Here is a 26,420-nt window from a genome sequence, read left to right on the forward strand (position 1 = left end):
TACTGAAAAATGTTTAGCCTGTTTTTAACTTTTGCTCAATAGATCAATGGCCATGGCGCATATGGAGAGAAAGGGCAGAAGGGGGAACCTGCTGTAGTTGAACCCGTAAGTGCTTTGTAACATGTCGTAAAGATTGCTACAATTGTCTAATTGATGAATTGCCATTAAGTCATTATATATGACCATGCATTTTCAATGAAAACTCTGGTGTTTATAATTTTTCACAAACAGGTGTGTGGGCTTTCTGGAAAGCAAAATTTCAGAAAAATAAAATTATCACACGTTTATGTAATTTAGAATTTTGAAAATGACTGACTTTCTTTGGTTCAATTCTTTGTTTACAAATCTGAATTTACACATTTTATTCTTTGATTTCAAATGTTCGGTGGTTGAGATACAATCGCTTTAGGTCTTCAGTCTGTGATTTTACGGATAATTTATTTAACTGTCTTATTAGAAATATCATCTGAAGTACATTAAATAAAGTGAAATAAGTAGACATGGCCTTGAGAGAGAGATTTGTGGAGAGGGCAGTCAATGGAAAAGTGTAAAGGAAAGGGAGCAGTGACTGTGGACAGAATGTATGGCGTTTTCTTGTAAACCCATAAGACCAGAATATTCTCTAAAACTTCATTTTGTTTACTTGCATGATTATGTGGAACTATAATTTGTATTAAAGCTATGAGCTCTGAAGATATTGTTAAGAGAGAAGCAATTAAAAAAATTCATTAGCCAGTAACATGGAGAAAGCAGAGTGTTAGGACTGTAGGCTGGCTGTTTAACTGTTCACTTATTAATCCTTTCAATAATCACAAAGAAATACAGTTTTGTGGAGTTAAAGTATTTAGGTATTATTTCCTTTCATTGGTTTATTCCTCAATTCATCCACTAACACGGCAAATATTTATCATGCTCCTGTTTTCTGTTTATTTGTATTTTGGTTATAAATTAAGTAATTAAGTGCTAAGGAAGAGATTGATGAGACATTTCTGCTGTACTCTCTACAGAAGCACCTAGAATATTCTTTCTCCTTCCTAATATCATTTGTCTGAGTATCTATTTTACTTTCAATTAGTTCGTACATTCACTAATAGCATGATGGAAGTTATATCTTCTATTATTTTAAATTATTTTCTTTTCCCATAGAAACATATTTTGAATGTTTTATATCATATGAATTTAGACTTGACTTTAAAACTATTATAGTTGGTGGAAAGGCTAAAAGTTTCATGGCTATTTTCTACTACAGGGAATGCTTGTTGAAGGACCACCTGGGCCAGCTGGACCAGCGGTATGTAAATGATTTTTTTGGCTTGATGTTTAAAATGATTGAATATAGGATTTCTGCCACATACTTGAGTTGTTTATATTTTAGGCTGATTTGATTTATAGAAGAAAAACAGTCAAGCGTAGCAGCTGTTAGACATGACCTATTTTTTTTGTGCAAATGTGTATGTGCCTTATGTGAGATAGGAAATTTTCGTCATAAAAATATGCCTTTATGTTTTTAAGTAGTGGCAAAACCAAAAATGTGAAAATGCTGACAAGCTAAATGATTTCTTGTTCAAGTTTACTAGCACACTTTTGAGGTCTAGTCTTATGAATAGCCATTTCTTCAGGAGGAACTGGGGACCAGCCTTCCCCACTATTCATTGGCATGCTTCTCTTCCTGTTTTCCTTTGGCGTCTGCCTCCATGCTGAGCACAGACTCATAGAGGAGCAGTTGTGCTGAGGGCAGACCTGTTTCCTATATGTTGTCTTTTCACAGGAAGCTAAATGGAGCAGTTGTTTGGGAGTCAAGGGCATATTTGTAAAATATAAATGAACACGCTTTGAGTGTTAGAGTCATGCCTTTACTTGCATACTAATGAGGCAGGAAGTGGCTTCTGACCATGTTTTCCTTCTCTGCAGGGTCTTATGGGTCCTCCAGGACTACAAGGTCCTTCTGGGCTCCCCGGCGACCCTGGTGATAGGGTAAGTCAAAAGGGGGATGTCACATGAGAATGTGCAGCACGTGGCCTTAAAATTAATGTTTTCCTTAAATTAACATGGTACCTTTTTTTTTTTTTTTGGTTGGAAGAGTGGGATGAAAGTTCTACAAACTTAGGATTGTCCAACATTTTACTTAACTTTTCAGACATGTTTGAGTGGGGATAAAAATTTTAGGTACATGATTAGTGAGCCAATTTTGTTCTCAGGTCTCCTATGTACATGGGCAATTAGAGTAGAGGAAACTTTTCAAATATGAACACAAGAAGTTTGATCTTGATATCCCTGTAGATATCCATTTTTTTTAACCTCATCTGTGTAAATTTAGATATTGAGTTTGATGGAAATGTTTGTTTGCTTTTTCTTTAATGTATACATGAGCAATGTGTGTAAGTATCTGTAGTCACATGTGTGTGGGAATGTGTGTTTGTTTCTGCCTGTGTGTGTGCACGTGTGGCTGTGTGTGTGTGCTTGTTCATGTGTGTGTGTAGTACATGCATGCACATGTGTGTCAGTGAGTGTGCAGGTAGACATGTGTGGATGCCCGTTGGATTTATTAACCTCACTTCATCCTAACATTTTGAACTAGTGTTTCTAGTTGAACAAAGAACCTGCTGGCCAGCTTTAGCCACCTTGTCCAAGAGATTCTGTCTTTGCCTCCTCCTCTACTGTGTGTGTGTGTGTGTGTGTGTGTGTGTGTGTGTGTGTGTGTGTGTACATGCCCATGTTTGTCAGTGAGTATCTACTCAAAAAGGTGTTGATGTCAGGGCTCTTTGTCAACCTTACTCTGTCTTATATTTCAAATGAGTGTTTCTAGTTGAACCGAGAACCTGCTAGCCGGGTTGTCGAAGAGATTCTCTGTCTGCCTCCTCCAGAGATCTAGAATTACAAGGCATCACTGACATGTCCGTTCAAGCATTTGTGTGTGAGCTGGATATTTGCACTCCATTCCTCAAGCTTTCATGGCAAACACTTTCCCCAATGATGCATCTCCCACAGCCTCTCATGTCGTGCTCATTTTAATAAGACTTCAGTCGATAGTTTGAATTGTATCTTTATATGTAGTTACTAATTTTTAGAATTTGATCCTTTTTAACTAGAATATGATTTATTAAATATGTGTAAAGGTAAGTTTCCTTTTACTGAAAACTGATGCATATATTCTTCATATGTATATATATATATAATCCATTCACACATAACTTTATAAAGATGTATGTATAAATTTGATACTCTATAATCATGTATATCTGTTGCAAACATATGCACATTTCTACACATATGTGCTTGCATGGATATACACATTCAGTATATTTTTAAACACAACTTTAAGACAATTTAGTAATAAAAATTTTAAAGTCAGTTTATCATATTAACTTTAGCGTTTATACTAATAAAGTGCCTATTTTATTGGTAGTTCAACATAGGTAGAAGATACACTTTAAATATCTATTTAAATATCATGTTAAATACCTATTACCTTAATATCTATTAAGTAATATTTAACCAAATTTTGTGTAAATAAATCTGTTTTCAACTGTAGAAATCTTAATTTTCACTTTTTCTTCAGACTGATTTCCTTCCAGATTATATGTATGTATGTGTGTGTATATATATATATTTATATATGAATGATAGTTTCATGATATGCAATTTTAACTGTTTTATCAACCTTAAACGTAATTTGCATTGTGTTTTGATTGTACATTAGTAACTGTGCACTATTCAGGGTCTTTGCTAGAAGTAGAGTGAACAGGAAATCCAATCCTGTCTACGTGCATTTACCTAAAAGAGATTAACCAATTGGAGAGGGCAGGAGCATTCTCGGCAACTACCTGTTTACTAATGTATATTGTATTAATTGATCCTGTTCATTGTATTTCCTTCCCTAGGGCCCACCAGGACGCCCTGGCTTACCAGGGGCTGATGGCTTACCCGGTCCTCCAGGAACCATGTTAATGTTACCAGTAGGTTTTAAAAAATGTTTTCTAAAGATGAATTTTATATCTTCTCATTATGTAAAGAAACAATACTGGAGTTGAATCATTGAGTAGGACATTTCAAAAGGATGGGAATGAAGGCCTTGAATGTAGGGGCATTTCACTGAACAGGACTCGGTAAATGGCTCTCTTTACCCTAAACCAGTTTAATCTCTGATTATTTTTCATTCAGTGAAATGTACATAGTCTGTCTAATCACATGAGCAGTCCAGGACGTAGATTGATTAACAATAGGTTATTTACCATGCTATTATAACATTTACCCTAATATTGACTATCACTGAAACATTGTCTTTCGTGTAATCATCGTTCAAAAATTATTTATTTTAATATTGAGTGTCTTATATATAAGATTACTCAGCTGCTACACATCTAGCATTTGTCAGCTTTTGTGTAATGAAATTCAAAGAAATACTTATGTGCAGTGGAAAATTACTTCAGATGATATCTCAAGTCAGAAATCCAGGCAGACCTTGAGAATTTCACAGAGTAGCAATAGCAAACATCTGCTTAAGGGTGGATGAGAGAGACATTTATATTTCCTTATGGTCTCGGAGATTCCAAAGGTTTTGGTTACCAGAGCAGAACCATTCTGTAACTTTTGGTCAATTTAATATACTTGCAATTGCTATGAGTGAATTGTGAGAGTGGGTAGCATTCCCATAGATTAAAACAGGCATGACTTTCTTTTTTGAAGAATATCAGTAATAGACTGGGAAATAAAACATATATTCACAGTTTTTATGAATTGATAGAGGGGACTCTACAGAAAGCACTGTTTTATGAGGCTAAGACAGAATTGCTCTCAAACAGAAACATGATTCTAAAGTGACCTTGAACTTTTGTAAATATCAACCTTTTATTTAATTTTTAACGCAATGGTTAAAGGACCTCATCCCAAATTTTGTCAAAGGCCGGTTTTGTGCTCATCATATCTTTTCTTAGTTCCGCTATGGGGGTGACGGCTCCAAAGGACCAACCATCTCTGCGCAGGAAGCCCAGGCTCAGGCGATTCTTCAGCAGGCTCGGGTGAGAAACCATGAAGCCCCATTCACGTGACCTGATTCTGCATCGAACACCAGTGTGCAGGCCCACGGAAGAGTGGTTCTATGCACCACATGGAATTTGTGGAAAAAATCTGAAAAGCATATTTATCTTTCTAGGAATAATAGTTACTAACTTAATATTAAATAAATGACCCTTGTATTGCCACATGCAATGCTGACATTAGCCACCATGGTGTACAAAGCTCCTACTTTTAACAGGATATTGAGAGATTATATATAGTATTCCTTCCCTTCCACATCCTGACTTTTCTCTGCTAACTTGCAAGCCTATAATTATGTAAATAAATGTGAAAACACACAATGAAAGGAATATATCCCTCTAATTCACAAACCATATAAATAATTTCATTTTTAGTCAGCTTTAGAGCATTAAGATGTAATATTAAAATCCAGTCAACAAACAAGGAACGAGTCAGATTTCATATAATGCTTTTGTTCATAATTTTATAGTCATCAAGGAAGAAAGTAAATAGGACTTAGGATTAGTGTCATTATGATAACTGTATTTGTATCATGTCTAAGATAAATTTTAATTATAATCATAATTTATATATACATTTAAAATAGTGAATATGGAAATGAATTTATTAATTCATTTTCAATATCAATTAATAATAAAACAATTATTCATCTGAAAAGCGATTATTTGATTGAATGATAATGAGAATATTATTATATTATAATATTAGAATATTAGAATAATATTATATTATTAAATTACTTAAAATAACTAATTATCTACATTTTTAAGAAATTTTATTGTTTTGAATAAGTTAAAATTAAAAGTTTTTCAGGCTAGTTAATTTCTTGTTTGATTAGTCCTCTTTTTATTCTTTACTGATCAAGCATTTCCCTAAAGCATATTATTTTTTTTTCCGGAGCTGGGGACTGAACCCAGGGCCTTGCGCTTGCTAGGCAAGTGCTCTACCACTGAGCTAAATCCCCAACCCTCCTAAAGCATATTATTAATGTCTTTTGATCAAGTCATCCCCCAATTCCCTCCCTTCAAATTCTTCAGCTAGCTCCACTTCCATTTTCTCTTGATTTTCATGTTTTTCTTTTATTTATTTATTTATTTATTTATTTATTCATTTACTTATTTATTAAACCTGCTGTGTTCATTTATTCTGCTTGTACACTCATGGGTATAGTGTTGTGTTTTATAAAAGGAAAAGAAAGTCAGTTTGATGGATATGGTGTATGTGTGTGGGATGCCTCTGTGGGCCCATGCTGAGGCGTCCTTTATTCCTTAGGTACCAGTCATGGAATGTATAGTTTAGAATAGAGTTCATTTAGGACCTGGGAAGGGGAGTTGGGAAGGGAGTACAGACACAGACAGGCAGACAGAAAGGAAGAGGAGGGGGAGGAGAAGGAGGGGGGAAAGAAATAGAAGCTGTGAGCACATGGAGAGGCTGGAGGGGAAATGGGGAGAGCAGGGACAGAGAGGTCAGAGAGTAAGAGGGTAAGAGAGTAAGACATTAAGAGAGTAAGAGTAAGCGAGTGAATTGAGAGCTCTCAGTTCCTTTTACAGTAAGCTGGGCATTACCCGGCTGTTACCAGGTAACTGGGGTGGAGTCTAGAAGGAATGATAGGACCATCTCCTTGAGCTGGGTCAGTCAGGTACGCCATTTCCTGACAAAACTTGACAGTGGGAGTTCCTGATCTCCTTTCTGCTCCGTGCTCTGGCTGTGTGTGGCTGGATCTTGTGCAGGTTGTGGGCACACTGTTCGTAGCATCTCCTGGTTCGTATGTGCGTCTGTCCAGCTGCATCCGGAAAGCACTGTCTCATCATAGTCCTCCATCTTTCTCACTCTTACATCAAGTTGGGAGGTTCCGTGTTCGTCACCTTCTACTGCTGAAAGAAGCTTGTAAAAAGAGGGCTGAGAGAGTCCCTAACCTAGGGCATGATGATGTTTTCACAGTCAGTTAATGTGACTTGTCATCTTAACTTGTTTAGAAAACAGATAGCGAGATGTTGAATTCCAGATATCTAGCTTATTCTTACTAATTTAGAAGTGAGTTATTGGTGGACCTTCAGAGATCTTCCTGATTTTGTTTCATGTGTTATATTTTTATGATTTTCAGTCATAGGGTTATTTTTGAAATACACATTCATCTTTCACTCGTTAATATTTAAAACAGTAGATCTAAGTAACTTAACATCTATCAAGGACTTTTTCTCTGCTCTGCACTCTGGTTTTTCAAATACCCTAATTTCATATTTTTTTTGTCATGGAGTCTAATGATAAAGCACCCGATCAGTCTATTTTGTCCACAGAAAGAATTCTGAATTGTACTGCCACACGCTAATCACCGTAATTTATCTTAAAACTCTACTAGAAAACATTTACCTTTAATTGTTCACCTTTATTAAAGATCTCCAACCAAGATCTTCACATGCCTGCACAGTGAAGACAAAGAAGGCTCTATCTTTTGGAGTGTGCTTCATAGTAGAAAACTATTAGATAATCTATTTTTTCTGAAATCTATTTTTAACTGACTAAATTTTGGCAGTATATTATTCAAGACTCTATAAGTTTGAGACATGAATAGTCATTAAATAGAACGTTCTAGTTACATGTACTTCACCACTGACTAAACTTTACTAGCATGTTGCTGGTATACCTTTGTTAGTTTATATACTACCCAAGGACATCCTGTCCAAATGACTTGTGCTACAACATACTACTAGGCAAGCCTTCCTAAACTTGATGGTTTTTATCTTTTAGATTGCTCTGAGAGGCCCTCCTGGCCCAATGGGTCTTACCGGAAGACCAGGTCCTGTGGTATGTTAAATAACTTATATATTAAAAGTTTCCTATTAATATGTTTTCTCACATCAACTTCAAGTCTCTGTTTATTCCTCAGGCTAGTAAACTTATTGTTTATGACTCATACTGACTCATTTAAATAGTTTTTTGTTTAATTTTTAGTAATTCTGATCATAAATTTTTAGGGACGCTATCATCAAAATAAAGGAAAATTTAATAAATGAATATAGTTACATATCTGCTATTTAAACCATAATTATACTTTATTTGAATTCTATTTAATTGTCAAAATACTACTTTATTTTAAGTCTTTGAACGTTATTTATATACTTGAGTTATCACTATATTGCATGTGAAATCTTGGTTAATTGTGCAATTTTTATATTTTACTTTATTGAAAATAATTTTTATATAAGATATTTTGATTATTTTCCTTTCCCATGCCTCCTTTAAATGTTATCTTCCTTATTATATTTTCATTATTTAAACCAGTTTTTAAATTAAATTATATTTTGTTCATATTGTTTTCTTCCCGTAAGTTGGAAAGAAAGGACTCAAAGTATCTTTACTCCCAGAGAATAAAATAGTACACATAAATGACCAAAAAAATTTTCATCAGAGGAAACTCTCACAGCTGATCAAGTTTTAGTCAAGTAGCTGGATACAAAACTAACACACACACACACACACACACACACACACACACACACACACACACACAACAGTTGGCCTTCTATACATAAATGAGAAATGAATGAGAAAGAAATCAGGAAAACACAACCTTTCATGAAAGCCTCAAATAATACAAAATATCTTGGGGTACCTCTAAACAAGCAAATAAAACATTTGCACGATAAAAACATCTAGTCTTTGAAGGAAGAAATTGTAGAAGCTGTCAGAAGATGCAAAGATCCCCATTGCTCATGGATCAGGAGGATTAACATAGTAAAAATGGCCAGCCTCTCTGAAGCAATATGCAGTTAAATTCAAAACCCATCAAAATTCTAATGCAACTCTTCACAGATCTTAAAAAGGCAGTTTTCAGCTCATATGGAAACACCAGAAATCCATGATAGCTAAAACAGTCTTGAATAATAAAAGAATTTCTGGAAGGCTTACTTCTCCAATTTTAAGTTATACTACAGAGCTATAGTAGTAAAAATAGCTTGACTAATTAACTCCTGATAAAATGGTAATCTTTGGTACTGTAAAAAGTATAAATAAACTGATAAGTGCCTTAATATAATACAATAAAAATTAGCAAGTTTTGCCGAAGTATTGCTGCTTTCTTTAAATGTATAGTTCCTTAAACTAAATTTTAAATTTTCATTATATATATGTATGTATATATATAATTTTGATATACATACTCCTGTATGAAATGTTCAGATAACATATTCAATAGGACATCAATTAAATACACCTTTGAATAGATTATTAAAAGTTCATTTTTTCTTACTGTTCTGCTTTTCTAAACACAAGAAGGAAAATTTTATTAAGTCGCTTAACAAAGAAATAAGTTTTATTCACATGCTAGTGATACAAATAAATTATACACTCACAGAGGAATATGGAAATGCTTTACAAAATCATAGGCAATAAAGAAGGTAGAAACGATATTCCTGTTCATCTTCTTTCCCATCAATTACATGGTAATTTTGAGTATATGTAAAAGAATGTTACTACAATCTACAGAGCAAGTAATGCGTATGAACAGAGAGTGAAACACAGCCCAATGTAGGGGAATGTCAGGGCCGGGAGGTGAGAAGGGGGAAAGAGGATAACATTTGAAATGTAAATAAAAAAATTATCCAATTAAAAAAAGAATCTGATTACTCTAACTGTATTCAGTTCAGTGATACATAGTCCTTCTTTCATTATAGGAAATTAGGTGCAAGAATTCTTTTTTAGAAACGTGGTTATTGTTATAATTCTAAAAGTTTAAAAATACATTTTCCTTCACTTCTCATCTATCTTGGGAGACAGAGTAGGAGTTATTTCATGTTCATACCACTAGGCGGCACTAGAAAGCTTCTTTCAGCTTTATCAAGTTTTGACTTTTGCTGGAACTCCGTTTAATTTAACGTATACTCATTAAAATAAATCTGAATACTTGTGAATACACTAAGTAATTTATAACAATCATATTAATTTTTAATACTATAAAATTTTAGACAGTATGGATGCATAGTATATATTCGTAAATTCTATAGCTCCTTTCTAAAGCAATTAATTTTCCCTTGCAGTTAATCTCCTTGGCATATTTGTACTGTTTAAATTATATAAACATCTGTAAATTATATTTATTCTAATGAGTCATTTTATAGAAAAAAATCAAAACAATCTGAGGAAAATGCTTTGATGTTATTTCACAACAATAATAATGGTACCAATATCATCTTTCTAAAACAATTTCCTACTATAAAATTCATTAGCTGAGAATTAAATGTTTATAAAGAGTTGGTTTCGTGCACCCCTTACTGTGTGAGTGAACCCAGTGTATGCCTGACTCTGTGGAAATTCACTGCCCTCGTGGTACCTCACAGTGCAATGGTTACTCAGGCCTTGTTTATCAGACAATGTTTGTTACAGTAAAAATTTTAAAGAAAATTTCAGTGTGATATTAATGTTGACTCCTGTTCAGTTGTAAGTGGAATATAGATGTTTATATATGGTTCATATATCAGTATGCATTTGCTCTGACTAGAAGAATCACACTTTAGATATAGGACATTAATAGCTCATTGCATGAGAAATATCAAACTGATTAGCAAAGTATGTTTATTTCTTTCAAGTGAATCAAAGTCATCAATGACTTAACATTGATTGGTTGTCTGCTTTGCTTTTCTCCTCAGGGGGGTCCTGGTTCAGCTGGAGCCAAAGGTGAGAGTGGGGATCCAGGTCCTCAGGTAAGAACCAATGCTTTGTTCTCTTTATTTGCTTTTATTATTTCTGCTTATTATGGAAATGCTAGGAATAAAGAATGCATGTACATCACATTTAGGCCATACCATTTAAATGGGAAAAAGAATCTGATTGGACCGTTGATCTTCCATTAGTTGATTAATTACACAGTATTTAAATTGGGGAACTGGCAGGGTTGAGAGTAGATGCTGTTTTCTAGAGAAGTGACTGCATCTGTGTTACCAGGCTCTCTCCTCCTTTCTTGCACCCAAACTTTCGCACACAGCAAACATAGCATATTTTTTCATGAAGATTGCTTAGCACACTTCATGCAAGCTAATGTCAGACCTTCGTGTGTTAGACAATAAGTAGAGAGAGATGTTAGACAGTCAATGTATTCATGGTAGAAACAAGAAAATAAAAAAGAATATAACACCGTGATTTTAAAACACTCATTTTAAAATGAAAATACTGTTTAATAAGCTGTAGAATGTCACTTTACATTGACTGTGGAGTTCTGTATTTTTTACTCATTGTTTTCTGTTTTCCTTCTTCATGACTTTGTAATCATACTTTAATTATAATAATATATTTCTATACCATTTCTATGCATGCCTATATTTTGTTAATATTCACCCACCATTACCCTCTCTGTAGTCTTTCCTAATGATACTACTTACTTAACTGTAATTAGATTTGTTAAAAATGATAAGGAATAATAGAATCAGAGCCCATTATATACTTTTATAACTATGATTAAGATAAAAATGCTCTATAAATCCAAACAGTTCTTTGGTTATAATCTTTTTTATAATGTTTCATTTCTTTAAGAGAATCAAAAAGGTATTTTAATCATATTTACTGCCAACTTCTCCTAACATGAGCTATCCCCACCCTCAACCTCCGATCTCGCAACCTGATGTCCTCTTCTGTTCATGTTTTTCCTGTTCTCTTTTAAATAACCCATTGACTCCAGGTTGTGCTGCCCATATACTCATGGGTGTTGGGCTGTCCACTGAAAGGGGATCACAGGACTAGACACTGTACTTTAAAAAAATATTTATTCACTTTACATCCCAATATCAGCCCCCCTCCCAGTACCACATCATGCAGATCCTCCCCCAAATTCGTCCATCCTCCACCTCTCACTAGTCCCCTCTTCCCCCTGCACATGAAATCACTGTAGGGCTAGGGACATCCCCTCCCAGAGGCCAGACAATGTAGCCCAGTTAGGGGAATTGAATCCACAGGAAGGCAGACAACAGATTCAGGAACAGCCACTGCTTCTGTTGGGGGACCTGCACGAAGCAGAGGCTGTACTTTTAAAGAAAACTAACACTAACTCCCACAAAACCTCAATTACAAGTGACAGTCACTCCATGCTAGAATGCTGAATGGCTTGATCATGTGTAGTCAGCCACAGCTGCTAGGAATTCATGAGTGCAACAGTCCTACTATGTCTAGAAGGCACACAAGCAATTCTAATTTTCCCCCTTTACACTTACAACCTTGTTTGAACCACAAATGTCTGCTAACCACTGGCCTATTCTTTCTCACAGAATTTTGGACATTTTTCAGAAAAAAATTACACGAAATTGTGTCTTATATAACATTTTATTGCTGTCTTTTTGATAAGGTCTTCAGATTCAAGGCATTTGAGTGTATCAATGCTATACTCTTCTCCTTGGTTATAAATATTCCATCATGTATATATACCATAGCTTCCTGCAACAGAACCCTAAGAAAGTTGGTAACAATATTTGACCAGCCCAAGATGTGTGTTAACCTTGCTTTCTTTGTTTAATTAACATTGCTATAAAGAGCTGGAAAACCACTAACTTGGTTCACTAGGAATTTCAGAAAAATATTAAAATATGCTACATATGAAAATTGAAAAATAATTGCTCATTAAAATTTACAAAGCAGCATACATACTCATCTGCTTACAGAACTGGTGAATCTGAAAGACGGTATGTGTTTTGGGACATATAGTGTTTGTTGAGCCTTTAAGTCCAAAGAGTTAGGTGATATCAGAGAAGGATCTTTTTCATTGACATCTGTCCGTAGTGCACAGCAGGATAGATTGTTCCTCAGTAAGTGTATAACTTCCAGAAGTCCCAGGCTTGGTTCTCAGCACCCACAAGGCTGCTAACAGCAACATTTATGTCCAGTTCTGATGGCCTCCCCTGATGTCCACAAGCCCATCCACATGCATGGTGTACTTAACACACCTAGGGACATACATGTAAAATAAAATTAGTTCATTAAGGATAAAAATCCAAACCTAGCAACATTCATTGAGTTGGTATTTCTTCTCTTCCCTTCTGGTTAGATTCATGGCAGACCCCTCTCCAACAGTTTTTAAGCTGTACGCTCTGACTTCCAATGATTAGACACCATCATCCTTACATTTCCAGAACAAATATTTGTAACCTTCGACGAGAGCTTGATTCTAGTTAGAATATGATCATCAGGACTCTGGATAGTTGAATAGACACTCATGAAGATTTAGTTGAAAACTTTAACAGATAATCATGTTACAGGAGATCTCACTGTGCTTGAAAGGTGATTAAATCCAATGTGCTTAGTGGTTTGGGACATGAATCATCTCGGCAAGGACATTTAAACAATGAAAAGGAAAAAGGTCAAGTTCTTGAAATGAGAACAGAATGATGGCATTGACATAGTTCCATGACTGCTATGTGGAAACCACCTTTCTGACAACTGAACACATCATAACTCAATTGATCATAAAGGCTTATAAGTTTACCATTATATTTCTTTTGTTTGACTATGTTCACATCCACATAAAATATTTTACAATATAGTTGTTTATATGAGAAGCTCCTTAAAAAATTGCTCTTCTGACTTCTGCTGTGTCAGAATTTTTAAGCCTAAAAAATCTTGTGATTAAACAGTTGTGGGACACACAGAATACTGGTTTCTAAAACTTCTCTTTTGACTTTGACTGATTAAGATTTCGGCACTCTGCTTCTAATGTTTTCCCACAGGGTCCTCGAGGTGTCCAAGGTCCTCCTGGTCCAACCGGAAAACCTGGAAAGAGGGTATGGGTATTTTTCCTTGTGCATGTCAGCCATTGATGAGTTTGTTTCTTTGTATTTACTGCTATGTTACCCACTCTGCCTAATCTCACATTCTGCAATTTTAGGGCCGTCCAGGTGCTGATGGAGGAAGAGGCATGCCAGGAGAACCTGGGTCTAAGGCGAGGACTTTATAACTTTGTATTCGGATCATGTTTGGCACTTTGTCCTTGACAGTATTGTAATGTAATATAAAATGTATTGAAATTTACAGTTCACACTGACATTAGAGTCCTGACCCGGAATGAGAATATACTGGTCATGATTATATGTGATTTTACAGGGAGACCGAGGGTTTGATGGACTTCCAGGTCTGCCAGGTGACAAAGGTCACAGGGTAAGATACCTTTACTACATTTTTATCCAAGATGTAATAGTAATCTTAAGAGCTTAGGTGGTTATGGTATACTTTGGAAATCAGAAGAAAAATATTAACACAGACAGTGGTGACTCCGTTTGGTAAATTTCTGTATTTATTGGATACTGAGAAAATGTAGATACAACTTTGTATATATAGTGCCAGTGTGATTTTTCACTACGTATAGACAGTCAAATATTCCTGTGTACAAAAAGATAGAGGCAGAATGTCTGTGCTCACAGTTGTAAGGAAGACCCTTTAATAGCAGAGTTGGAGAACTTAAATGAGAATATTATTTCTCGAGCATTGCATATTCTCTACATATTTTCCTGTGGAAATAAGCGAGATGAGGACACCTGCAGATATCCTGGCAACATACTGTTGCTTTGTGATGCACACTTCAGTGCAAGAACTCATTAATGGTAAAGCTCGAGAAATCAGTGTGCTGGAGAGTCAAAACTGCTGGTTATCTTTTCATAGGAAACTGGGAGGCGGTTTTAAAAACAGTAAGAATCGGTTGTTTGTATCTTTCTTCACCAGAATGAAGAACAAACCTAGGACTGTATTTAGGTAAATTGGAGAATGAAAAGGAAAGTTTAATCTCATAGTCAACCTAACAAAATAATATTGTACTCCTAACACGTACTAGGGTGAATGTGCAATTTTGTTTTGTGAAATAAATCCTAAATCCCTTGAAGCTTTCACAAGTTGTGCTGGTTTAATATTGAATTATTCAGAAATTAAGAAACAAAAGGACGCACAAGTGTACTCATTCTTAAGATAGTCATAAATAATTTTGTGAATGATTCATTTCTTGATCACTGCCTGGAAATATTTTGCATATGTTTTCTTTAAATCATTTTTATTAAAAGTTGAGAGGAAATTTTTCTAGCATACTAATTTGTAAATCCTGTTAGAGTTTAAAATTTTACTACTGCAACTACTTCAAGAAAGGTCAAGGAGAGGAAGATTTCGAGGACAAGTGTCCTGTTGTGCCTGGTTATATTGACATCTTCTATACTCAGAAACAATCACCTCGATCCCTGGATTTAACCTGTGTCTGTTTATTCCCTAGGGGGAAAGAGGTCCACAAGGTCCACCTGGCCTCCCCGGCGATGATGGAATGAGGGTATACTACAACTTTGCTTGTTTCAGACTTGTTTACAATTAGACCACCAAAGAACAAAGTTCTTTTGAAATCACACCCCTCTAACAGGACTCCGTCCATGTTTGTCACCCATAGGGAGAAGATGGAGAGATCGGGCCCAGGGGTCTTCCAGGGGAAGCTGTAAGCAACTATTTCCTTTATTTTTAAATCCCAGTCTCTTTCTTGGGAAATAGCGTCTTCCACTAGTTAGGCAATGCTAAACTCAGAAACATTTCACACAAATTAGCCAAGGAGTTTTCATATTAAAAACCAGTGTATACTATTGCATTTTCTGGTGAAGGGAACTTTTGTGACTTGAGGAAACGCTCTGTGGACTGTCACATCCTGCTGGTTATAATTCTTATTATTCAGGTTTTGTTGCAGATTTTTTTTCATGCACACTCTCCTCTAGAATTGCTACTCCTTTTTTTTCTTTATTAACCTGAGTATTTCTTATTTACATTTCGATTGTTATTACCTTTCCCGGTTTCCCGGCTAACATCCCCCAACTCCTCACTCTCCCCTTCTATATGGGTGTTCTCCTCCCCATCCTCCCCTCATTACCGCCCTCCCGCCAACAATCACGTTCACTGGGGGTTCAATCTTGGCAGGACCAAGGGTTTCCCCTTCCACTGGTGCCCTTACTAGGCTATTCATTGCTACCTATGAGGTTGGAGCCCAGGGTCAGTCTATGTATAGTCTTTGGGTAGTGGCTTAGTCCCTGGAAGCTCAGGCTGGTTGGCATTGTTGTACATATGGGGTCTCAAGCCCCTTCAAGCTCTTCCAGTTCTTTCTCTGATTCCTTCAACGGAAGTCCGGTTCTCAGTTCAGTGGTTTGCTGCTGGCATTCGCCTCTGTATTTGCTGTATTCTGGCTGTGTCTCTCAGGAACAATCTACATCCGGCTCCTGTCAGCCTGCACTTCTTTGCTTCATCCATCTTATCTAGTTTGGTGGCTGTATATGTATGGGCCACATGTGGGGCAGGCTCTGAATGGGTGTTCCTTCTGCCTCTGTTTTAATCTTTGCCTCCCTATTCCCTGCCAAGGGTAGCAGATTTTTTTAATAAATTTATTTTCTAATATGATTAGTAGTTCCACAATTGATTTTTATATGAAAATTATCCTTGTTTTCAGAAGAAGATACTAAGATTTTGCATACCACCCATTGGATTATATGACTCCTCTCTACTAAATGTGATAATATAGAAGGCCAGTGGAGGCCGTTTACCCAGAGCCAGCTCAGGAAGAGAAGCAGACTTGAAGAGGCCTCCTGACTCAGCTTTCATTTGCTTCATTAAAGCCGGCCATGTCCATTTCAGTAAAGAAAATAGAATAAACTATTATGAGTATGTTTCTAAAGCTGGGAAAGAACTTTGAGAAGAGGACAGAAAAGGGATTTGAATGTAACTGTTAATAATTTAAAACCCCTCAATGTAGAAAATGGTTCTATAATCTGCATAGATAAATACCCAGCTGTTGGTTCTTAAACGAATGCTCTCCCAAGATTTAACTTAGGAAGATGAATGAGAGCCCTACGTTTTCTGTTTGTTCAATCAGTGTCAACATAACAAAATTGAGTGTGCCAACCAAGTTAGAAAATGAAACAAAGGTGTCTTATTAAGAACATTTGACTATTTTGTTTTTTTTAAAACACATTACAAGTGATACATGTGTAAATAAATTGAATGTAAGAAAGTTTTTATGCTAAACACTGTTATCTACTTTTTCCTTTTGTGTCTTATAAACATTCAATATTTATATTACATAAGATGTTTTTTAAACACTTTCCATGTACTGATAGATGAATAAATGTTTTAACTCACATTATATTAAAGTCATTCAGTGAAAGAGGCCTGTTCTGAGGATATTTCTTATGCAAGCTTCCCTTTTTCTTTTATTCCTCTCAGGGTCCACGAGGCTTGCTGGGACCAAGGGGCACTCCAGGACCTCCTGGGCAGCCTGTATGTATTACTGGGAAATTCTGGGTTTTCTAGAAGAAAGCTTGTTGCCAAGTGTATATGTATGTATATGTGTATGTGTAATCCATATGTATATGTATACGTATATGTAATTCATGTGCATATGTATATATATATATATATATATATAGAACTCTTTAGAGAAACTAGTTCACAGGCCTGCTGTACTCTGAGTTCTATGGATATTAGCTCTCAGGTTCATTGAATTCTTTCTCCATCCTTGCTCTTTCTGTCTGTTTAGGTAGGTCTTATACTTTTCATGATTTATCATAACACACACTGGAAAATGCTGCTAGACTGTCTTCAGGGTGGACATGGGTGGGAGGCACTATACAAGTCTTCCTTAATTTTTATTAAATATTAACTTCTCATTTCTCTTCACTTTAAAAGGATCCTCATTCACCAAGGCTACTGGCTAGCATATTATAAAAGGATTCATTTTATTTTCTTGTTTAATATTTAAAATTTTACACCTGTTTTGTTCTTCATTGAAGGGTATTGGAGGTATAGATGGCCCCCAAGGACCAAAAGGAAACATGGTATGTAGTTTATATCTATACACTCATGTCAATTTCAGAGCACTGGACTTTGTGTTATTAAGTTAAAATATATTACACATTATGAAATATATTTTCCAGTCATCTTGAATGAAAACTGATTTGGTGCTAATGATTTGAATTAAAAACTATAATGCAAAAGCATTACTAATTATTTTATTTCTTCCTATGCAGGGTCCTCAAGGGGAGCCTGGACCACCAGGTCAGCAAGGAAATCCAGGACCTCAAGTAAGTCTAAGCCATTTGCCAAATACGTTTAATCTGTGAATATGAAAAACATTTCTTTTTAACATGTTCAAGAGGAAAATGACTTATTCAGCATTCACAGGGTGCCATGGTGAAAACCTACAGAAGGTTCTGGATAGAATTGCATTATAAGCTCTCGCAAAGAGGAGCTTGTGAAACTTCCTCAAACTGCTCTGTGACGCAAAGGAGGGAGTGTGTGTGTGTGTGTGTGTGTGTGTGTGTGTGTGTGTGTGGTGTGTGTGTGTGTGTGTGTGTGTGTTTGAGTGAAGAATTGGGAAAGTGAGAGGGAGAGAGGGGGAGGAAGAGAAGGAGAGAGGTGAGATAAATGAGAAAGCAAGAGAGAGAGAGAGAGAGAGAGAGAGAGAGAGAGAGAGAGAGAGATTCTCCTGTGACTCAATCCAAGTACCATAGATTTAATTATCTATTGTGAAGATGTGTCCTTGTGAAATGATTCCTGACATTAAATAAATTCTTTCATAACAGGGACTTCCTGGTCCACAAGGCCCAATTGGTCCTCCTGGAGAAAAAGTAAGTTGTTTTCGTGTTCTCATAATCACTGGTAAGCTGTTTTACAGCAGGGGTAAAGCCTTGTCTTTTGGATAAGAAATCTCCATACTTTCCCTCCTTATTATCAAAGTCATACAGTCACCTGAATTAGAACCACGGTAATAAAAGTTGGGTATAATTTATTTAGACATTGGATAGAATTTATTTAAACATTTTTAAGGTGTAATTTTAAAAAGTATAAAATTTTGACTGAGATTGCAGATAACATTGTCGATAATGATATAATTTCAGTAACTAATAGGATGACTGTTCAAAGTCTGTAAACTCTGAACTTCATTACTTTTAGAATTAGGCATTGAGAATGAAGCCTGGGGAGTTGCACATTAAGTTTATACTTTTAATACCCACCATGTTTCATGCACTTATCTATCATCCAAAACAAGATATCCATGACAGAATTATTACTACAAAAATCTTTGTGCTTGATTCATTATGGTATGTGATGGTTTGATTTACTTTGAAGGATTTTTTGTAAGGAAAGAAGTTTATAAAATATAACTTAAACTGTATTATTTGTAAATAATAAACTTTATTCTGTGTATGAATACTTTTCTTGTATAATTGTCTGTGCACCTCATGTGTGCAAAGCCTGTGGAGGCTATAAGAGGGCATCAGATCCTCTGGAAGTGCACTGAAAGGTCATTGTGTGCTGCTCCTGGGAACCGAAACCAGGTCCTATGGAAGAGCAACCAATGCTCTTAACTAAAGAGTCATCCCTCCAGCACATAACGTCTATACTTTTTTTGGTTGTAATTACATTTGCTTTCAATAAAACTTGTTGCATGATCTACTTAAAGGGTTCTTTTAAGTTTCCACTGGCCCATTTTGGTATGGGTGAGAAATACTTTTGTTAATAACTCAGTGTTCAGATGACAGCAAGGATAAATGGAGTACTTAAAAAGGGATCACTTTCCCCTGGTTTCCTTTGCGAGATTATTCCCCAAGTAGTACCTCCTTTCTGCCTTGATTATAGTACAATCATTATCTGGCTCTCTGAAGTGATTTTTTTTCATCAATTTCAGTGAACATAACTGGTTCTTCTGAGAAAAATCAATAGATTTACTCATGTATAATTTACATATTATAAAGTTTGCTTGTATAGCTTAACATGAGACATTTTTTTAATGAATTTACAAAGTTGTACAAACACTTAATTTTTAGAACATACCAACCTAGGAAGGCTTTCTGAGTCCCCTTTCCATCCTACAATATTAACCAACAGTCTGTTTGCTCTCTGTCTGTACAATTTCCGACCACCTGAATATTTTATAGTAATGAAATGTTGATATTTCAAAGCATAAATTTCATTATAGCACTGAGCATATGGTCTTTGTGCTTATTTTTCATTTTATAATGTTTTAGGGACTTAACCAAGTGAGATCATGTATCTATAATCTGATCTCTTTTTGCAATTAGTATCACATTCCAAATTCGTTCATCAGTTGATAGCCATTTTTCATCAATGTGGTGCCATGAGGATTTACAGGAAAATGTTTGCATAGACATAGCTTTACTCATTTCTTGTAGTAGTTAAAAGCCTTAGATAGTATAGTAAGCATGGTATACTGATTTTTTTAACTTCTAAACTATTGATGGTTGAAAAATTTATTTTTTGTTTCCATCAGTGATACAATACATGGAAATACTAGTTTTTCCACATCCAGACATTAATACTCGTCTCTCTTGTGTTTTGATCACTCTCTCACGGTATTCCAAGATCTTATCATCATTCTCTTAGCATTTCCTGAACTTGGCATCTTTAATTTTTAATTGGTTGTTGGTCATTTCCACAATTCTCTTTTTTTTTCTTTTTACTTTTTGGCAAGGGTTGACCACGTCAACTCTCTATGTGGTCCAAGTCGTCTTCTAACTCACTGGAGCCTGCCTGTTTCCACCTCCTTAGACCACACTTGTCTAATTGCCTACTTCCTTTCTATAGGGACTGTTGACGTTCATTATTTATGGGGATGATTATATTGTGCAGTATATTGAGGGTGTTGAAAAATACAGTATGAAATTTAGGTATGCTTTGAAGATTATTTTAAGCCATTTAGTTTGGCAAGCAGCATATTATTGACCGCACTGTTCACCTTGAGTCTCTGTTTTAGATCAGTATATTCAAACTTGACAACTATTGACTTCTATCAAACTCTTCATAAACATCACATCCATTTTATAAATTACATTTAAAATATGTACCTGTCATATTTCAACAGAATCTTATTATGTATTCCTTGGATTGTTACGAGGAATTTTCTCCTTGGAAAAATGGCTATATTTGAATTCCTCTTTCAGAGCCAAAGGTAAAATATTTGGTTTGGCTCACTGCAGCATCGTTCACATTGTACTCAAGTGTTTTCTCTGTTCTGAGCATATCCACTTTCCAAATTCAAAGACAATCTTGTCCCATCAAAAAAGACAATAAGCTCAAAAAGACAGATATTGAAAGACTGTGTATATGGTCTGTACTTAATATCTTGCCTATATCAGGTAGTGAGTATTTTATTTATTTTTCTATCAATTTACTAAATCACTTGTTACTTTAAACTTTGTAACAATAGCTATTTCATGTGTAATTTAATATTTAGTATTATATTTGAATTAGATATTTTAATATCTAAAACTTAAGTCTAAAACTTAATAACTAAAAGCTTAATATCTAATAACTTTAACTTAAAATTATTTCAGCTTATTTTAATTATATTTCTAGCAAAGGCTACTAGTAGTCGGCAATGATAAACTACCTCTGCTATTTATTCTGACATTTTTGACAAGGAGAGCATTTCCTGTGATTTAATTTGTGAGTTTAGAGTTCATATTACTCACATGCTAATTGATTTACAGAAAACAAATGATGTGACTCTATGAGCTCAGTGAGAAACACCAAGACACAAAGTAAATGTCGATTAAAGACAGTGACTTTGAAAACTTGAGTGGCTCTCTACATGCATACAGACTATGACTCTGTCACATGTCACATAATAACAGATGTTGATTTTTCCTGGGACTCACTCAGACAAAGTGGATATAAGCATATAAATTGCTTAACATAGTGCATAGAAACACTTCATAAATTTTAACTGTTATTAAAATATGAAACATATGACATTCACTCATCTGTATTCTCATCTCACCAGGGAAAGCACGGGGAGTTAGAAATGCAGATAAAACATTTTGTTGTCACGAAACTTCCATTCAAAAGAAGATGGATTGAATTCAGTTTCATTTAAAAATCATATTATTTTGGCAGAGTTTTAATATTTCTTGTCTTTCCTCAAATGTATATCAATGGAAAAGGTCCATGTAGCACTGGGTACCAAACCGTCGGCCCCTCTACTTGTAGCAATAATGCATGGACTCATTCTGTGTTGGTGTACTGTGGTTTGAAGAAACAAACCCAGTGTCTTGAAAATAAAGATTAATTTAAGTGACAGGCAAAATATTGCAATTAAGTATTCTGTGGCTTAAGGGAATGACTGTGAGATGTAATAGGGTTGCATATTGTTGGAAAGAATTGGAAACTTTAAGTCCTTACAAAAGGATTCAAGTAATATATGAAAGCCATTTTGAAAAGGTGATCGTCCCCTGCTTTCTGTTACATGTGATTTAATTGGTGCTTTCCTATCAAGCATACCAGTGCCAGTCAACATGGGTACAGTGCTTACGTGAAATGCCCTCTAACAGTGGAAATGCTGTGAACGGTCTGAGATTCAGACTTGCTGATGACATCCCCTTTCCTCTACCAACTATTCTCAAGTCCTGGCAAATGAAATGGATCAAGCAATACTGCCCAGGGCTTCATAAACTTAATCTCCCCAATAGAATGCCTAAGTTTCTCTTAAGAAAGCGTTTGCTGGCAATATTTTTCTTTATAGTGTTCTACATTTAGGAATGATAAGCTGACATGGAATTAGAAATTCTCAGTAGTTAAGAAAGGACCAGAGTGACCCACTGAACAGTTACATTTCCGTCTTTCGTTAATGCATATCAGTTTATGCTCCTTTTACATCAAGATAGATGTACTTTTAACAGGTCCTAATAAATCATTCAGGAACTTACAGTTACTAAAACAATTTAAGAACCTGACTATCCATGTCTAGAACTCTGAACTGTATCCATGTTTGTTAATAATAGGACAGTCTAAAAAATATGTGAACAATGTAACAAGCATATGTGCAAATCTAGATCCCATTCATAGGTCAGTAAGCTTATGCAGCCTCTTCAAAATCAAGAGAGGTAAATAAGATGTATATGGGCTGACAGAATAAAACCTGTTTTTGAGTAAACTTATTCTTCATTAAGTAGAAGTGTAGTGTAGTAAATGTATTAATTGTTAATGTATTCATTTATCACCATGATCAAGTCATAATATTTATAGTTATGCATGCAATACTTTTACACAACCAACAACACATTCATTTGGTTACATTACCACAAACACCTTGGTAATAATTGTCTCCTCTGACACTAAGAGCATAGCATTAGGAATATTTCATCTTGTTTTTAGTTCTCTGGCGCCACCATTGTATATTTGGTCTACTATTTCCAAAGCGTTTGGTAGAGCCTATAATTGTATCTTTGGATATGTATTAATATAACATTCTCAATGTGAATTTCGAAGTTTTACTCTGAAGCTTCACTCAGTGTTAGGAGTGAATGATTTCTGACCTGCATTATTTGCATTTTTGTTCGGTTAGTGACCTTTAATTGTATCACTTAAAAACTTGCCACTTTTAATAATGAAAGATTTAAAACAACCATGCCGACTAAACGTAGCATATTTTGACATCTGCTGAGTTCAGTTTTCATTTGCTTTTATGTACTGTGTTTTTGTTTATCAAGTATTTAGGACACTGTTGAGTACTTAGTGACACCCTCTCAAGGTCATGTTGTTATTAGTGTTGTAGTGATACCCACCATGTAGAGCTTTTTATATGTTTCCTCTCTTTTAAATAGTATTTTCTTCTTTTTGCCTAGGGACCACAAGGAAAACCAGGGCTTGCAGGACTTCCTGGTGCCGATGGACCTCCTGTAAGTCAAAGCTGTCTATGTTGTCACTGAGATTTCCACAAGCAATCATAGTAGCCTCTGTATAAAGTGACCCCATGCTGCACAGCAGAACCTGCCAAAATCTCTCCTTCATAATTCCACATGTTCCTTTATTTCAGTCAGCTTGTATTTTCAGTGGCTATTACTTTTTCATGCCTGTTTCTCCTCATAGAGAACATGAGTTCATCCACTTTTTAACTTGCCTCTTAGTCTTCAGCCTTAGGATGTCAGTTAATAAAACCCCATGGCCAACAACAACCTGGGGGGGATAGGGCTTGTTTAGTTCCATATTATCATCCATCACTGAGAAGTCTGGACAGGAAATCAAGCAGGGTCGGAACATAGGAAGGAATTTACACAGAGACTGTGGAGGAGTGCTGAGTTGGTCTTGTCTCTCTTGGCTTGCTCAGGGTGCTTCCTTGTAACCCCCAGCACCACTTGTCCCACCTGAGTACCATACAAAATGGGCTTGGTTCTCCCAATCACCAACAAGAAGATGCTTCTAGGCCAGTCTGGTTGGGCCATTTCCTCAACTGAGATTCCTGTCTTATCAAATGACTCTAACTTCTGTAAGTGAACATAGACAGACAGCACAAACACCAGGTGAAATCACACGGCAGGCATTGCTTTTTTCCTATTCTGTCCATGAAAAATTTTCAGACTATAGGGGCATTCTTCCTCCTGTGGGAATATAGAAATATCTGTTATTACTCTTTTTCACAGATACATATAATTTCTGCCTTTATTTTAAAATTATTTCTTATGTTGACTCTTCAAACTACTTAGTCTAGTCTCAAGCAAGATACCAGATTTCTTATTCTGTTTTTACCTGTGGATATAAAATATACTTTTGATTTTTTAAATATATAATATACATATATTTTATATATATATATATATATATAATGACATCTCAATAGCATGATAATATGATTAGTATCTTTAGTTTTTCTCTGTATTTTCATCACATGCTCCTACTGACTTTTGAGGACGCTTTTGTTTGCATAAAGAGTATCAACCAAATGAAATTTGCTTCGTGTAAGATTTTGAGATTGAACTGTTAATAACAGGATGTATTATTTTATGTCCTTTCTCTTTAAAAAGATTTCATATTCAATGAAACACACACTCATCAAATGTAATGTTTTTCTTCAACTACTAGCTTTCAATGTCATTAAAAGCCATGACCCTTGTACAATATTTTAATAATATTTTAGAATAAAGCATATGATTTTGGGGGTTCAAGAATCACCTCACAAACCATTTGAATACTTATCTTAGTCAGAAAGGGATAGTTTATTGGGCATATGCCCTAGGACCTGTTGAACAGGTTGACAGGTCTAGATTCAGGAGTTGAACCATAACATTGAGTTAATTTCCTACAGAGTTTTAAAACCAAAATCTACAAATATCTGTGTGACGTTATTTCACCAGTCAGGATTTGGGCATAGGAGGTTTCCCTTGGAGCACGTCTTTGTTGTACAATTATTCTGCTCCCATTGTTTGTGGCATTCAACTGCAGGGACGACCTGCCTTGTCTAATATTAATGCTCCAATTTGTCTACTAGGATGGGACTTGACCCACACTCATATCTTAACTTATCAACCAGGATGTCAGTTACCCAATAAATGTCTCTTTTTGCCAAATAAGATGTCAGTTCCCAGGGAGGTCTTGGGAAATGAAACTTTACTACACCACTACTCAAAATGGAAGTCTTATTCAAACTGGTTTCCTATATTGGTCCAGGTGTCTCTTTTTTTGTTGGGGTGCATCACAGAGGCACCTGATATCATAAAAGCTTATGCATGGGTGCAGTGAGAATTGTTGGATGGTTGGTTTAGGTCCAAGCCTATTGTGGGTAACTATGCAGTATAATCCGATTGACTTCTATCATGATTGGCTCCCAAAGGCACAGATCATAATAGAATATGTAATCTGTCTTGGCATTAGAAAGTTTCCTAGTAACACCAGAAACATATGAGAAAGTTTTCTTTTAATGACAAAATATTCAGGTAACAATGATCTAGGCCTTAACATTTTATCTAGGCCATAACATTTCACTTAGGCCTTAACATTCCATCTAGGACGTAAGAATGATCTGATGTTTTTAAAGGAGTGGTAGGTATACCAAGGTTCACAGTTACCATAAATATCTTGTCTTTACCAGTGTATGTTTGCTCCATATAGGGTCATCCTGGGAAAGAAGGCCAGTCTGGAGAAAAGGGTGCCCTGGTAGGTTACAAAGAATCTATTGAAGGTCCTGTCAAATTATAACCAAGTACACCTACAATAGCTAATTTTACTTTTCTGATAATACATTTAGAAAATTGATTGTGTTATCACTTTTGTATAAAGAATTCTCATGGTGATAGCCAAATATTTAGTGTATATAGAATAAATTACCATAGTTATGATGAATTCTAATAAGAATTACTGAATCTCTGTACATTATTTATGTAAATATTAAACTTTTACTTAGTATTTCCTGAAACCCTTATTTGACAAAACAGCAGTACATGAATGAATAGTTTTGCCAATATATGTTACATACATTTAAGTCACAATGAATGTTTTCCAGGGTCCTCCTGGTCCTCAGGGACCTATTGGCTATCCCGGTCCCCGTGGAGTAAAGGTAAATGCTAAGCTATTTGCAAACTATTTCATTTTATGGTGAAGTGTTGTTA

General features: G+C 35.4%; 1 protein-coding gene across 3 annotated transcripts in view; it reads left to right on the plus strand.

Moving 5' to 3' along the window:
• The window catches only part of Col11a1 (collagen type XI alpha 1 chain), a 195,308-nt gene that overhangs the window by 73,899 nt on the left and 94,989 nt on the right, over window positions 1–26,420 (plus strand). For all 3 annotated transcript variants that reach the window (NM_013117.1, XM_087616547.1, XM_087616553.1), the window contains 19 exon segments: window positions 43–105; window positions 1,250–1,291; window positions 1,912–1,974; window positions 3,882–3,956; window positions 4,935–5,018; window positions 7,786–7,842; window positions 10,683–10,736; window positions 13,743–13,796; window positions 13,901–13,954; window positions 14,116–14,169; window positions 15,266–15,319; window positions 15,434–15,478; window positions 17,245–17,298; window positions 17,811–17,855; window positions 18,048–18,101; window positions 18,603–18,647; window positions 23,664–23,717; window positions 25,924–25,968; window positions 26,315–26,368. In NM_013117.1, the coding sequence (NP_037249.1) occupies window positions 43–105; window positions 1,250–1,291; window positions 1,912–1,974; window positions 3,882–3,956; window positions 4,935–5,018; window positions 7,786–7,842; window positions 10,683–10,736; window positions 13,743–13,796; window positions 13,901–13,954; window positions 14,116–14,169; window positions 15,266–15,319; window positions 15,434–15,478; window positions 17,245–17,298; window positions 17,811–17,855; window positions 18,048–18,101; window positions 18,603–18,647; window positions 23,664–23,717; window positions 25,924–25,968; window positions 26,315–26,368 (1,050 nt within the window).

This window comes from Rattus norvegicus, chromosome 2, assembly GCF_021556685.1.
Source record: "Rattus norvegicus strain SHRSP/BbbUtx chromosome 2, alternate assembly SHRSP_T2T, whole genome shotgun sequence".
In the NCBI taxonomy this organism is placed as follows: Eukaryota; Metazoa; Chordata; class Mammalia; order Rodentia; family Muridae; genus Rattus; species Rattus norvegicus.